At 42.3% G+C, this 16,694-nt stretch overlaps 1 protein-coding gene across 1 annotated transcript; it reads right to left on the bottom strand.

Moving 5' to 3' along the window:
• Window positions 1–1,104: 1,104 nt before the first annotated feature.
• Window positions 1,105–11,781, bottom strand: VIM (vimentin). Its single transcript, XM_077808173.1, has 9 exons — window positions 11,143–11,781; window positions 10,167–10,227; window positions 5,270–5,365; window positions 5,029–5,190; window positions 4,314–4,439; window positions 3,139–3,359; window positions 2,989–3,032; window positions 2,132–2,217; window positions 1,105–1,467 (listed from the first exon to the last, which is right to left on the bottom strand). The coding sequence occupies exons 1-9, from the start codon at window positions 11,691–11,693 to the stop codon at window positions 1,426–1,428; spliced, it is 1,389 nt and encodes a 462-aa protein (XP_077664299.1). The 5' UTR covers window positions 11,694–11,781; the 3' UTR covers window positions 1,105–1,425.
• Between the last annotated feature and the right edge of the window lie 4,913 nt (window positions 11,782–16,694).

The raw sequence follows: 16,694 nt of genomic DNA, 5'->3' as shown, positions 1-16,694 counted from the left end.
GAGTACACAGAATCTTATACAAATAGGCTACCCTTAGTTGTAGAGGACATGTTTATTGACAGGGATGGTAAACGGTTTCAAATGTAACTACTACTGCCATTCCATCAGCATAAGCTCCCAAGCACTACTTGTTCATTTAACCTATATAAAATTTGATCCTGTGAGGTACAGATGCAAAATACTTAGAGTTTGTGTAACTCTGCCCCAGATTTAAGATGTTCAGTAAGTCACTTGACTGTGGCTCTTGCCCTAGCTAAAGTAGTAAAAGCATAACTTTGTTTCATGCTACTAAAGCCTATGCTCACCTGTTATTAAACGCACAGAGCCTCACTTGTGCATGAGGAAATGGTTTGATTGTGGGCTATTTTTACAGCTGACCTATTTTTGTATGGTCTCATTTTCAGCCATAGCTTAGTGATTTTTATCTAGTGTCAAGAGGCAATGAGCCCATAATTGTTGTGTTAGGGCTTGTTCTTTACTTTGAGAGGATTTGTTTCCCCCCTTCCAGGCTTATTGTGGATGGCGATTACCAATTGTAGGATGGCATGAGTCAGTTTTGTTTTGTTTTTTTAATATAGTTAAAGGCCCTTGCTCTAGGTGCCACTGATGAGTGATGTGTACATCTAAACACCCAGGCAGAGGCATTGGTGCAGCTTTTCTCATTGTTTTTTTAAACTGCAAATTTCTATAGATAGTCACTTGATATGATTCCGTAGCCTGGTTTTGAATCCAAGCACCTGCAGCTCATGAACTTGGATGCTCACCTGTGAAAACAAGGCTAATACTAACTGATTATGTTCACTAATAGCTAGTTAGTAATTTGATAGAAATAATGTCAGTTCAACTTGCATCTGCCAGTTTGTGTAGTCCATTTAATTCAATGTGAGTGGTCCAGTGCCCCTGTGTATAATTTGAAGCAAGCCAAAGTTAAGGAAGTGAGTACAAATGTAAGTTTTTTCCAAGTGTTTTTGCTGATGTTAAGTTCCATGCAACTGTCATTAATTGGAGTTGTGCAGGTTAGGTACTTTCAGCATCAAGTTGCTATTCCCATGCTTTCTGGGGAAAAGTGATCGAAGTTTAACAAAATTCACACACATTAGAAAGCCATTTTCCAAATATTTATTGAAGCAGTGAAATTGTTCATACTGTGCTGGAAAAAGCAGTTATTGAATTCAGAAACTTAAACAGTATTGTAGCACAAGATATTGCTATCTGTAAACTAGACTCCATTGTCAACTCTAAACCTTCAGGGAGAGTCAGTTTGCAAGATCTAATACCTATTCTCTAGCATAATAATCTTGCGCTTTTGGAAAAACTGCAGAAAGGCACTTAAGCTGTTTCTTCCTTTAAGACAGGGACTTTAAATTTTGCTGGTAAGAATCTTTTCACTGCACAAGTGAGAAAGGTGCAGTTTCTCTAGGGTTTTCACTCCAGATCATCGTGATGCTGGGAAGTTTCATTGATAACCTGTTGAAGAATAAGGCAGCTTACATTAATTCTGAGCAATTTCAATACTCAAGACATCTGACTGTAAAATTAGTTTTCTAGATTTATTCTGGTATATTAACACAGCTAATAAAAACTTCCACTATGCCATAGTGGAAGTTGATGATAGCCACTCACTTGTGGAAAAGTCAGCTATTGGTCAATTAAATTCCAAGTTGAAAAAGAGTGAGCAAAAAAGGCATGGGGGAAATCAGATATACTTTGTTTACAAGCACCTTATTTGCTGGCCATATTGCAGAACTAAGTTGCTTTTAGGAATGATACTTCAGAACCAGCTAACCCATCTCTCTAGGTCTAATATCTAGAAACAGAAGTAGCAGCCTTGGATAGATGTGTCTTTACAGCATGGTTATGAATGTTTTGCTATCCCTGCATAGAGAGGCGCCTAGTTTGTTGAAGGTTGCAGTTAGCACATTCTGATCTGTACAAAATATTCAGCCCAAGTGCATGTTACTATACTGAGTTAGCACTACTGTAGCTTGGGTAACATACTTAAAGCATGCACTGTTTGGTAAAAAGTTAACGCTATATCACAACTAGCTATTATCATCTAGTACCATTCTGTCTATATTGGTCATTTGTTTTACTTCCTCCTCCACTAAAAGAAACTGATACAGGCACCAACCTCTCCATTTCTGGTTTCAACAGTCTTAATTAAGAGTGTCCTCTTTGAGTGGGTGTCAACCATAGGGTGGGAATCAATGTTGGTTTCTGCAGATGTAAAATTATTAGTCAGTTATGATTCTTCAGTGATCTAGTTTAAGTTACTCATTTGCTATTGCACATACGATAGAATGGACAGATTCTTTACAGGAAAGACTGATGTACTTGATAGCTGACAAGTGCCAGGCACCAACAATAAGATCCTAAAATTACTAGATGTTTTGTAATTAGTCATATCTTAAATCTGATCACCCATTGTCAAAGTAAGTTTTCAAACACTGTTTAGGAGGTCTCTATCCAGATCACTTACAGAAACTACTCTAGGGGCTCCAGTCTGAGATTTTAATGACAAGTAACTGGCTACAATTAACTCTTTAGTTCAGATATCTTGCTTTGATATAGGCAAGAGTTCTGGAAGTGGCTAGTGATCCTGGGTGTTGATTTTCAGGGGATCCTTTTGGAACCTCAAAAGGGCCTGATTTTCAGGGAGCATTAAGCTCCTGCATTCAGAAAAAACCCTTTTAAATGGTCTTTAGTTGGGTATCCAAGATCACTAGCCACAAAATACTGGTTGTAGAGTTTTGTTATGAAGTTATTACAAGGAATCTCTTCCTGAACTTAAAAAAGTAGTTAAAATACCAACATTTGAACTAGTGGTCTCTGTTAAACAAGCAACATCTGGGTTCTGATATAAAACCTGAATCAGTTACACCAGACTAAAAGGAAACTGTCTTTAGAGTATTAGTTTACCACAGCAAAAGGATACAAGTTGTCAAAGAAGCTTCCTACACTATTCATGAGAAATTAGATACTACTTACCCCTCAGGTTCAGGGAAGCAAAAGTTGGAATAGGCATGGTAATTCTGCAAAAGAGAATCCATGTTTAGTGAAGCTAGTCTCTGGAATTTAGTAATTCTTTAGCAGCTACTCTTCAGAGTTGCTGGTCATATTTGCATTAGTTTTATCTACCTGCTCTCCTCTCCCTCCAACAGTTTTCTATAGGTAGCAATCTCAATATCAAGAGCCATCTTGACATTCAGCAGTTCTTGGTACTCATGAAGATGGCGAGCCATTTCTTCCTTCATGTTTTGAATTTCTTCCTGCAGACGGGTAATAGTGTCTTGGTAGTTAGCAGCTTCAACAGCAAAGTTGTCCTCCAATTCACGCATCTGGCGCTCCAGGGACTCATTCTACAAGAGAATTTTCAAGTCAAGTGTTGGCTGCAGTTTAGTAGCTGTCAGCCTTCACCTATTGGTGGTTTAAACCCATATATTCTATTCTATAATAGAAGTTTAATACCCTGACCACTAGTGGAAGGTGCTCAAAAAAGGTTACATGACTAATGTCTGCCATTTGTTAGCTTTCATCCTCTCATGGGGGAATTACGGGAGCAATGTAGTGTTTAACTACAAACCAACAGCAACATTTACATATCAGAAGAGGCAAGGCCACAGTGCCCACCTTGCATCGGAGTGGAAATTGGTGGTATTGTCCCTAGGTTCCTTGTCTCAATACAAGAGCAGCCCCTGAGAAACCTCACCAGCAAGTTTCATGTAGTACAAATCTGGTCAATGGTTTATTTTCAAAGAGACCTACATTTGTAGCATTGACAGTGTGCCTAGCTACTGAAGTTTCTACATTAAGTAGAGTTTGACAATATTAAAGATTTGCTTAGTTAAACAGGGGAAAAAATGGGTCCATTCTTTAAATCTTGCTTTGTTTCACAGAGGTACTGATATACAAATATTAAAATTAGATCTGAAGCCTTTTGTTTTTCAAAAGGAAATATAACAAGGAGTAAACATGGTGCAAAGTGTAAGGTTAGTTAACAGTGGATTGATCTTTCAGTTACTCAGCTTGTGAACATATACACAGCTCAATACTTCAGCTTTAAAAATAAAGGTGTCAAACGGGTCACCCCAAGTTTCCATTCCGTAAATAGCCAGCTAGTACACAGCTGAAAGATGCAAGTTAATCAAAAGGGCCCTTTAGCTTCTATTTTAGAAGCACACCATATTTACATTAGTCTGCAATCTTGTTTGATAGGTCACCTCCATTCACATCCATCTTAGTATTTAGTTATATTGTAATGTGACAAGATATCAGCACAAGTAGTAACAGCTGCAGTGGTATGTTTCACTTACAGTTCCTTTAAGTGCATCAACTTCACAGGTGAGGGACTGTATTTGTCTGCGGTACTCATTAGCTTCCTGTTTGGCCTGACGGAGGGCATCATTGTTCCTAGTAGCAGCTTCAGAGAGGTCTGCAAACTGTTGAAAAACACAGATTTACAGTTGGTATAATACTTTAACAAAAATTTGTCATACGGTTATCTGGAACACAGGAGTAAGAGGATTGAGGTGATTAAGAAACTGCACATACAAAGATCTTAATACTTGAAACAGAGGCTCTAAACTAGTGCCATGCTGTTACAGCTCTTCATTCTCTAATTTGATGGTTAAAATGAAATACATACATTCTAAAGTTAGCGTTCATTATTCTTGATCTAAAAATGTATGTTGCGCTATATCTTTACCCATCCATTCCTTTCTCTACCAGCTCATCAGTACACAAGCCACCCCTCAGTGCACGGGATGCTTCTAACTATGCAAAGAATAGGAAAGATGACAAAACAGGAAGTTAAACTATGTAGTATCTAGGTTCTTGACACAGTATTATGGCTCAGGGCCTACTGTAGATTTGTGACATGCTGTACCTGTTTTCCTGATTTGGGAAAGTTAGATAAAGCCTTGCCTCCTGGATGTAAGTAGTTATGCATTATGGCAAAGCTATCCTGGATATCTAAAAGGTAAAGTTAAGCCAAATATCCTTATAGTCACATAAGAGCCATTCACTTACCTTGGACTTGTACCATTCTTCAGCTTCCTGAAGATTCTTAGCAGCAACACTTTCATACTGCTGACGGACATCACGCAGGGCAGCAGTGAGATCTGGTTTAGCAACGTCTACATCAATTTGGATGTGTTGTTCCTGAATCTGGGCCTGCAGTTCCCGGATTTCCTTAATAAAAGAGTGGACAGTCAAGTATTGTTCTATGATAGAACGTACAGATTAATATTCTAATGCAGATGCATCTTACCTCATCATGAAGCTTCTTCAAGAAGACAATCTCTTCTTGCAAGGACTCAACTTTGCGCTCAAGATCAAGACGTGCCAGAGAGGCATTGTCAACATCCTAATTAAAGGGAAAGATCATTTAGCAAGGTCACTATACTAATAGTAAGGGGGGGAAAAATGAATCAGTGTAACAAGCAAGTTTACTGCTAGTTTGATCCAAAGTCAAGCAGCAGAGTGACCTATCTGAAAGTCTGTTGCCAGAAAGAATTGAAAATCTATTTGCAAATTGGGTACTGGCATGCACAGAGTTGCATGTCAACTGTAGGTTTGTGTGTATTTTATACATCAACATCAAATCAAGCAGCACGTTTCAGTCCAACTCAAAAGCATTTGGATTTTTCTGAAGTATTTGTTATGCATTCTTCATCAGAAGATAACGAGAGTCAGGATAACAAAAAGTTAGAGAATTTCTTGCCAAATTCTCTGGCAACACAAATCCTAGCTCAGGCCAAAATTCTATCCTTAAGAAAAAAATTGGTATATTTTATCCATCAGAACACCTCCCCGCCTTCTACTTAATGTCACTGTATATTGTCCTCATCACATGACTAGGTAGCACTAGTAGTGCTCAGCTGGCACCATGCTTTATCTCAGAAGGGAAGAATTCATTGATGGGTTAATTGTGCATGATCTAAAGAGCTTTTAAGGTCAACTCTTTCTGGGAGAAGGTTGTTATACAAATTAATTATCTACCTTGTGTAGATTGTCAAGGATTCATAGAATTTAAGGGGATTGTTTACATATTCAATCTTAAATTGTATGCCAGATGTGCCATCAGTTAGTATTCCCCCCACCCATTTTAACCAGTGGTACCTGATATGCTTGTAGTTCAAGACTTGCCATAAGCTTCAAATTGTCCTAACAGGTGCATTAGCATTATAACAGCCTACAGTAGAGGGACTAACTTGATAAGCTTTAGTTGGAGGAGTTCCAACTTACCTACATGTGCTTCTATTACATGAGCACAATGCAATATAGTTAAACTTCATTCAATTCATTAAAGTTGATTACAAGTTGTGATTAAACTAAAGTCTTTTCGCCAGTTTGGAAGGTCATGTTAGAGTGAATTTAAGAAGCCCCATAGTCCTAGCATCAGGGCTAAGTTTTCAAAGTAGTGTGTTGGAGCCAGATATGCAATTAGATCATGTATAGATCTGAATATTTATTAGGACTTTTTTTTTTAATTGAAACATACTCAATGATGGACAGAACAAGTTTAGAGGACTGGATATGTCTGTATTTTTTTAGATGCACCTCTGAATTTAAGCCAAGAGGTCAGTCTTGCCATCATGGGCTCATTAGACGTATTCCCTAGTACCAGACTAGCTGGGTATACATTGCAGTAACTCATTCATTGTACTGATGCACTACCTAGTTGTGCCCCAAAAGCAAGCAATTCATTGAAGCTTTACCAAATGATGATGGATGAACACAGATGCATCAAATAGCTTTTCATTCTGAAGCGGTTACCTGCTGAACTATGTAATGCAAGTGAACGTATTTGCTTACTTCAAGAACAGCTCTTACCACGTGAGTGTTATTTTCTTGTTCTGATGTGGAATTTTAAGTGCCATAAAAATAGTGTCCTACAGTTCTCTGAAACTATACTTAAAGGTTGAAATAGCATGACACTTCTGTGCTCTGGTAGGAAGATGCAGGCTGTTTTCTCAAGAAGGAAAGTCCAGAGCAAGCTATATATTTAGTTTTGCATGTCAAACTTTTGCAATCCATTTACCAAGGGAAAGATTTGTCATGCCAATGCTTCATTGGTCTTTTATTCCTCAAATGCATGCATCTTTAAAGCTTCCTGCAGTTTTCTTATCTTAAAGTGCGTAAGTCATTTGTAGTCAGACCCAAGACAGTGGCACTCATACTGAATGTGAGTTAAGTCTTAACAGGTTTTCAGTGAAATTTATGGTTAGTGCCTGTATTTCTGACAAGTATTTAATACTGAATTCTATGCATCAAGTATTACTGACACCTTACATCTTAAAGGTTCAGTACATGTATCCCATTTTCTTTAATATTAATGGTGGTACTGGGTATCTAGTTACAGCAAAGATTGAGATATCAGAGCCAAAAAAAATCACTTCTGAGTGACCTGTTTATTAGAATACAATCATCATTTATATTATTAGCATACGGCAGCTAAGTGTAATCCAGTCTATGGATTATGCTAAAATGTTTGACACCAAGGAATATGAGCGAGTGCATGCTGAGAGTGCTGCCGCTGCCCCCAGTCTAGACCGTTACATTAGTTTGAAAGAGAACTGTGTCCCTTTAAAAACACAGCTAAGTACAAGACCCTTTGCACGCTTTTAATAAATTAAGCCAGACTTCAACCAGTTTAACTAGATTCTTTGCCGAGTTCAGCTCAGTGGAACTAGATCAAGGTTAAGTGCATTTAAGAGTGTCTATGCAGGACTTTACACCAGTTTAAGTCAATTACATTATTAGGCAAGCCAGTGCAACATGTGTTAAGACAAGCCTGATGTTGTGAAACATACAATATATTCTTTAAATACAGAAGAAATTGAAATTCATTGAGGTGATGCCTGGCATCTTCCACATTTCAGGCAAGCAACTCCATTTTTCAATATGCCTTCATTCTTACATAAAGAGATCATGCTATTTGTCTTGAGCAAGGCTTGGGACTGTGTTGCACAATTCAGCTGGATTGGCAAACTTCTGGTTGTCATTTAGACGTACATCCACTAGGGACTCTAGAATACCAGACTAAGCAACTTTGTGACCCAAGACACATCTGAGCCCAGCTGGCTGGAGATAAAAGGAATTCTAGTAATGCCTTTCCACAGTGATAATCTCTTTTGAAAAAAAAGTCTGAGAGGCAAGTTCTTTAAAATATCAAAAAGTCCAAACTCAAGTTAAAAGTTTTGGGTTTGTTTCTAATGAATGAAAAGACAGGCTGAGGTTGCAAGAACACCTATAGTTGCTTTTAATATAGTGATCAGTAGATCTCAAAGCACTTTACACTTCCCTCCCCTATCTGTAAAATGGGGAAACAGAGGCACATATGGGTGATGTGAGTTGTCCAACATTACCAGCAGGCTACTAGCAGAGCTGGGATAGAACCCAGGTCTTCCAAGTTGCAGTCCAACACTGTAAAATGCTCTGAAGAGCTCAAAACTTGTACATGAACTGAAGCCTAGTTTCTTACTAAAAAGTAAGCTGTCTAGGTAATTTACAACTCACATCAAAGTTTAGATGACTGATCACCTTTCTCATTTATTCTTTGAGAATTTCTTTTAAAGAAAAATTCCAGTATACACACCATCTTATGACTTGATTGCTGTTAACTTTTGAGATCATGACCAGGGATCCTAGAAATCTGTTTGCTGTGGAAAAACAATTTGTGTTCTTACAGAGAATATTTAGTTTTTACATATTGTGAAAAGTGTGTGTGAAACTGTTTATCAGATCTAATTGTGACCGGGGCCAGATAGGAATAAAAAAATTCTGATGATCAGGAGAACTGGCAAAGAGCTTTCTACCCCGCATTTTAAGATGGGAGAGCTTGGGCAGTGAGACACAGGTGGCTGGTGGTTCAGTTAATACAGAGCTGGATAATGGAGGCTCGGATAAATGGGGTTCTACTGTATAAAACACAGAAGTATTTGGCATAAGAAATACAAATTGCAATTCTATTAATTTTAATAATGATCAATGGCACTGGTAGACTTCAAACTTGCTTAAAAATTGTAAGTATCAGTAAAAACCTTGTGTTCAACTAATATATATAGTTACTAAAATGAAATGCTGAACTTTAATTCCCTAATCACAGAAAAAATGATTTGTTTTTTTAAAAAAAATCAGAATTTTGTGGGTTTATCACAGATAACTAGGATCCCTGGTCAGACCCTCCTCTAAAACCTGAAGGCAGCCAGAAAGAGAAATTGTCTGACCTATCAGTAGACAACATTAACAGAAAAATTCTCAGGTGTTAGGGCAGTTCTTATTTTGCAAGAATTTCAGAGCAGCATAGCTAAGTCGGTCAATTCCCATAATGGAGTCCTGTACTAAGAATTTTAAGACTGGGCCATATCTAAAATAACTGATGTTATAAAAACATTTCTCTAAAATACGCTTACATCATTACACATTCAGTAAGAATGCAGCCTGCAGCAAGCCACTCTTCAATACAAAGAGTTCTATTATTTCAATCTGCAGCCACCACGCTTGCCATAATGCCTGTATCTGCATTCCATAGTGAATCCCATAGAAACCATTAATACCCTTCAGCCAAGCGAACAGATGGCTCCCTTTCACCCTTATTGGATCAGAAAGTGATTCCACATTGGAGTGCTTTTGTAGAATAGGCTAGTCTTGGATAAAGCTAAACAATAGCTGTTCCCCTCCCCACTTAAGATTACATCATCACTAAAGAAAACAAGTTACTACATGAGGACTGGTGGATTCTTGTTAAAAAAGAACCCCACAAATCTAGAGTCTTATTTCTACACTTATCCATTCTCTGCTTTAAGGTTTCACCTCTGATGTGTTAGACATTGTACCTAGTCATGCAAGACAACATTTCTGTTTCAATTTACTCATTGCAAATACATTCAAAAGTGTCAGATCTGCTATATGTTTTTGTAGAATCTCCAGATAATACTTTAAAACTTAACTGTTTCCAATTTTATCAGTGTCTAGACTCAAGGAATGGCAACGCCCTTGAATAGAGCAACTTCCTGGAGTTACTGAGAGAAGTCTTGCACCTTTAACAGTTGCTTTTTACCACTAGGTGGCTCTACATCTCACTTGTACATTATGCCAACTTTACACATTTGGCTTTACATTCAATGTGCTCCTTATTTTAATATGCAGAAATGATTACAAACCTGTCTGAAAGATTGCAGGGTGTTTTCAGCTTCTTCTCGCTGAATCATCTCTTCTTGCAACCTGAAAATAGTAGCATATTGATTAAACAAATAATGAACTTGGGGAAAAAATCAGCACTAGTCTGTTCAAATCCAGCTGGTAGCCACACCCAGTCAGAGGGGGAAAATGGGGCCTCTGACAAAAAGGCATCTCATTCCGACATTTTTCTGGTCTGTGCCCTCTTTATTAAGTTTGCATGACTGGGCTTTGAGACTTTCTGCTGTTACAGCAGTCTGAAATCCACAGATAGCCTAACACAAGCAGTGCCAAAAAATTGTTACTGCTTATTCAGCTAACGAGCAACAAGAGGCTGATCTAGATTTGGGTTGGTTTTAAATAATCTTTTGCTAAATTCAGATTCTGTTAGGTTGCAATATTTAAGAAGTGGATTTGCCAAGCTAAAGTTTTCAAACCCACCAAAAACCTCAAGATAAGATCTACAGTACAACAGTAAATACTGAAAAATCAGATGAGAGAGTGGCAAAGCTAACTTTTTACTTGGTCTTTTCACTACACTGAACAAAATACTAGAGACCCAAGTTTGAGATGCCCCTACAAGATGGTAGCCGCCCAAGATGGTTTTCCACAAAAGCCTGCGCCTTCAACTTTAATTTGGACTAGAAAAGCCTTTAATATACACATCAGCCTTGTTTTGGCTCCAGGCAAATTAGCTTATGGGTGCACACCAGTTAGTTATCCATGTGGATTGGATCTGTTTTGCACTCCCTCCACCTCCCCGATTCTGAAGCTCAGTTTCCATGGCCATCTAGTTGGGGCTGACACCAGCACAACTTTAAGCGGTTTTTAGGCGCAGGAGGGGCGGGGGAGCGTCTGGCACTTTGGGGATGCAGATTGTTCCCTTCGCTCCCCACTTTGCCCTTGGGTAGAAGCCAGGGCGCCCCCTCCCCATCCATCCGCCCCCCCGGGGGCACTCACTTCTCCCTGAGCCGCAGGATGTCGTCGGCCAGGTTGTCCCTCTCCACCTCCACCCTGGCTTTGTCGTTGGTGAGCTGGTCCACCTGCCGGCGGAGCGCCCGCATCTCCTCCTCATAGAGGTCCCCCAGGCGGGAGGTGCCCTTGCCCTTGAGCTGCTCCAGCTCGGCCAGCAGGATCTTGTTCTGCTGCTCCAGGAAGCGCACCGTGTCGATGTAGTTGGCGAAGCGGTCGTTCAGCTCCTGCAGCTCCACCTTCTCGTTGGTGCGGTTGGCCTTGAACTCCGTGTTGATGGCATCGGCCAGCGAGAAGTCCACGGTGTCGTGCACGAGCCGCGCGGGGGGCAGGCTGCTCCGCAGCCGCAGGGCCGAGGACTTCGTGGCATAGCCGCCGCCGGGCGAGGAGGAGACCAGGCGGCTGCTGCCGGGGCGGATGGCGCTGCCCAGCGAGTAGCGGCTGGAGGAGGTGATGTAGCGGCTCCCCGAGGTGCTGGGGCGGCTGCCGCCCCCGAACATCCTGCGGTACGAGCTCTTGCTGCTTGCGGTCGTGCTCATGGCGGCGGCCGGCGCTTTGTAATTCCAGGGGTGCTGGGTCCCGGAGACTCCTGCTCGAGCGAGAGGGGCGAAGGAGACCGACGGCGGCTGCCCGCCGCGGTACTTATACTCCCGCCACGCCCTCAGCCAACCCGGCCCGCCGGGCGGGCCCTGCCTTGCACACACAGCGAGAGGCGGGGCCCGGCGGGGCGAGGGTCTCTCCACTCCCACTCGCAGCCCGCGCGGCAGTGCGCACAAAGGCGGCGGGGGGAGGGTTCCCGGGCCCGGGGAGGGACGGAGCGGTTTGCCGGGCTCGGAATGAGGCGACAGGGCGTGGGGATCGGGGGAGCAGGGGGTCAGTCGGCGGTGGGGTGGGGGAATCAGGAGGGGGTCATTAGGAGGCGGGGGGAATTGGGGTCAATAGGAGGCGAGTGGGGGGAGCAGAAGGGGGACAGTAGGCGGCGGGGGGAATCGGGGTCAATGGGAGGCGGAAAGGGGTCAGGAGGCAGGGGGAATCAGGAGGGGGTCATTAGGGGGCAGGATAGAGGATTTGGGGGTCAGTCGGGGGCAGGATGGGGGTGGGAAGGAGATGGGGATTCGGGGTCAGTAGGAGGCAGTGTGGGGAGAGTAGGAGAGGTTGGTAGGAGGCAGGGTGGGGAGAACAGGAGGGGTCAGGAGGAGGCATGGTGCAGGGAGCTGGAGAGGGTCAGGAGGCAGGGAGGATCAGGGGATCAGGAGGAGGCAGGGTGGGGAAGCAGGAGGAGGGTAAGCAAGAGGCAGGGTGGGAGGATCAAGCAAAGGAGAGGAGGGGAAGAAGGAGGAATCAGACGTGGAAGGAGTGACCGAGGAGGGGGGCTAGAGAAGGGAGGGGAAGGGGCCAGAGCACTTTGCAAGCCTTTCCCTGCCCTATGGGTAGCAGCTGGGCACTCTGCATGGGCTCCCATGCCATGGGAAAGGGTGTCCATGTGCTTTATGGAGCTGGGGATCAGGACCCTCCATGCTCCCCTAGTGCCCTGGCAGGGAGGCTGGGTTCAGGGTGATGGAGCAGTGTTTGGGATTAAGCAGGGAGGCGGACAATCTCCCTTTCTCTAGGCGTCACTGATGCCCGCTCTGCCATGCCAGAACCGTGTGCAGAGGGGGTGAACTAAGCGCATGCTCAAGGCTGAGTGCTGATGTCCAAGACATGCACCATACCAGCGTTGCTCATGTTGGATACATTCCCAGGTAGCTGGTGGTGTACATAGGCCCTCTGCTCTCACCAAGCCTGTGCATAAGCTGGGCTGCTGCTTGTGGGGGAGGAGGGGCAACTTGTGGGGAGGCAGTGGCTAGTCTGAAGCTCGTAGTTTGGCACGGGGTGCCCAGAGGCTCTGATGTCTGCCTGAAAGCAAGGAGGGGAATCCCTGAGCTGATTCCTTTGCGCTGTCTGAATCAAAGTAACGCAAACTTCCCCCCACAGCACCTTGTTCCCAAACACAGCTTCTGCTCGGCATATTTTAAACCCTTTGTAAAAAGTACTCTAGCAGAAAAACACACCTTGCAACCCTGACACAGCACAGAACAGGCATGTTAGTAACAACATCCGGGGCTAAATAAAAACAATCACTGACTGTGTACAACAACTCAAGGCTAGACACTATAGACATCTATTTTAAAGGGACAGTGACAATTTGAATGGTTTGATATTGATAAGAAAAAAAGTCCAGTTTCTGATAAGCAACCATTAAATAGTATATGCTGATTATTTTATAAAATAAAGATTGCATAAGGGATTTTTTTTCTTCCCTATAGCTGTTCAGGGGAAATTGATATCAGAAAAATAGTGAAATTAACTATATGCAAAGGACTGTCAAATATATGAAATATACACTGAAAAATGGAGAAAACCTTTTTTGTTAACTTCTTTCAGTTATTATAATCTCAGGTATTACTTATTAGGCACAAAATTGTCAGGCCCAAATGAGATTTTCTGAATTCCCTTTGGCTGGGTGAGCTAATGGACTAGGTTTTTTGCGTCGGTGAAGGTGCAGATTTCTTTCATTGTTCTGTTTTGTTGTTAATGTTTTAACAAGAAACACTTTGATTAGTTAAAATTTGAAAGTAGATATAATAGAGTGTTACCAGAATAGTCGAATGGCACTGGATTAAGATCTTGCTCCTGCTTCTTGGCACAACCCTCTATGATTTGGATGAGAGACCAGGCTCCAGTTTAATAACAGAACCATTTAAGTTAATGGGAGCATTGCCATTGACTTCAATGGGCATAGGATCAGGCCTTAAGAGAGCAATTGACTAAATGACAACTATAGTGTGACAATAACTGGCAGCAATTATTTGAAGGATATAAATATCTAGGATCAGATGCTGTACGTTATACTGAGGCAAAACTCCCATTTGTAGTCAATGGGAATTTTGCCTTGGAAGGATTGGGCTCTCAGCAGGGAAGAGAAATTATGTACCGGTAGGTAGTTCAGGAGTTAAAACTAGGAGTTATGGAATGAAACTAAGAAAAGGAAAAAATAGTGGAACATCAGGGAAAAACACTCTCTCTCTCTCTCTCTCTTCCTCCCTCCCTCCCTCCTGGGGAAAAGACCTGTCATCGACAGAGCAACTAAATGACTTTCTAGGTCTTTTCTATCTTTAATTGCTATGAAAAACTATTTGATCTAGTGTAACTTTTTTTTGTTTTTATTTTTTTAAATCTCTCACCATCTTGCTCACAACCCCATAAAAACTAATATTTATATTGGATATGCTGATAGACGTGACCATACAGATGGACAATGACGAAGTTACAAAGTAGAGGGTCTGATTCTCCTATCACAGGCCACAATCAAGTGCATGGGAGTTACTCATATCCCATGGGGAAGAATCAGGCCCAGAATATTTTGTGAAGAGATGTTTTATAAAGGAATTTGTGCTGTGTTTTTATTCTGGATAGGATCTGGAAGCAAAAGAATGTAGTTTGGATCTAAATGAAGGGATTTATTTTGGACCTCTCTGCTGCCCTCCTTCAGGCCTTACTTTGTTGTTTTCATTGCAACTTAGTCAAGCAAGTGAAGCTGACATGGTTGAGCTACAGAAGTGTTTGCAACACAAGTCCTGCACAATAGCTCACTTCATTCACTCATTCAATAGGTGGCAGGGGTCACACACGTACACAGCATTCCTGGGGCTAACTCTACTGGCATCCTGGACTGTCCTGAGATGTGACATCCCAGCTCTGTGAGAGCTCTTTATTTCAGCCATCAAGTTTCAGCTATAAATCTTTGTGAGTCTTCTTAAAGTCCTGGCACAAGAATACACCCTCCCTCCATGAGAAAGCAAAAGTAAGGCAGCCCATAACAAGCAGCCTCATAGATTAAAAATGTTTTACGTGGTAAGTACTGATAGTTTAGCAGTACTTTTTAAAAAAAGATGCACCACACCCAGTCAGCACTGTATTATTACTAATAGAACACTAATTGTTTATGCTTCACATGCTGACAATGAGTGTCATGTTTTCATAGAATCATAGAATATAAGGGTTGGAAGGGACCTCAGGAGGTCATCTAGTTCAACCCTCTGCTCAAAGCAGGACCTAATCCCCAACTAAATCATCCCAGCCAGGGCTTTGTCAAGCCTGACCTTCAAAACCTCTAAGGAAGGAGATTCCACCACCTCCCTAGGTTTTCAGCATTTACTTTCCCCCAAATTCAGGTGTGTTTGCTTTGGCAAATAAATTTGAAAACCCTAATATTTAAATATGATTTGCCATATGTTTGTTCCCTTCTGACCTGTGCACTTCTTGGCCAGCAGCCTTACTGTTGCTTTTTGCCATGAAATTTCCTAGAAGTGTTAAGAAGTTGGTAGCCAGAGTGTGATAATCAGAGTGGCATTAAAGCTTTAATGTCATTTGTTGGGTGGCCCTTACACAGGTCATAAGTGGGGGAAGGTGCAATGAGTCTCTCCCCTATTGCAGGGTCCATACAGTCTGCCATGTGCACTCCATGCTGTCAAAGGAGTGCATGGACTGACCTCTCCATGCACCTCCTGAGATGCAAGAAAATCCAATGGCAGTGGGGAAATATTGTATCCAGTTGAAACTTCACAGGGGATTTTAGGCAGGCCCAGAATTGGAATTTGGACATATCACCATGGCTAAAACCCTTACTTTTGGATAAGTGCTATGGAGTCCTTAATGGCCATAACTGGTCAGGACCTTCATTTTCTGACCCATCAGAAAGATGGCATTTCTAGGAGCACTGTGGCCACTAACTGTCATGAGTAAGGCCCTGTACTTGCACCTGTACAGTACTCCTGACACTTTAATGAGTCAGGTAGACTGCCTGATGGTCCAGCCTGTCTGATCAGCTGAGAAAGCTAGGAGGCTGGTTCTTAAGCCCAGCAGCAGCAGTACTCAATACACATGCCTATGAACTCTTTGCCTCCCTATATTTGTCTCTCTCCAAGCCCTGCTCCTGGCTTGCTTCTCCATAGTTCCAGCTCAGATCCTGTCCTGCACCCAGCCTTGCTCCTGCCTCAGAACCAGCCCTGCTCCATCCTTCTCTGACTCCTGATAATCCAGTTCTGGCCTTCAGCTCTGATTTCTGATCATTGGCTCTGGTGTTCAGACCATGACTGCAGTTCTGACCTTTGGCCTTGGTCCCGGCACTGTCTTGAACCTTGGCTCTGGCATTTGGACTATCTATGGATCCACAGTTTTGGAGTTCTGGAACAGTCCCTAAGATGGAGGAACCCTTTAGTGTGTCAGAGCTACTTAGGATCACATTCTTTCACTAGGGTAAGCCACTCGGCTTCACCGTTCCTTAGACTGAAGCTTGGAGCCTTCGTCACTCCTACTTCACACCGTGAGCTCCCTTCAGGGAGTCCACCTGAGTTGGAGACTTAAGATAGATTTGTACACCCAAAGCTCCCAGTGCACCCCCACCATCAGCATCTGCAGTGACTCTCAGCCAGCATTGTAGAAACAGTTGGATATATTAGGTGTCTGGAACACAGCATAGAAAGTCCTTGGTTAGTGTG

The sequence above is a fragment of the Eretmochelys imbricata genome, chromosome 2 (genome assembly GCF_965152235.1).
Source record: "Eretmochelys imbricata isolate rEreImb1 chromosome 2, rEreImb1.hap1, whole genome shotgun sequence".
Lineage (NCBI taxonomy): Eukaryota > Metazoa > Chordata > Testudines > Cheloniidae > Eretmochelys > Eretmochelys imbricata.
This window is presented reverse-complemented; position numbering and strand designations above follow the sequence as displayed.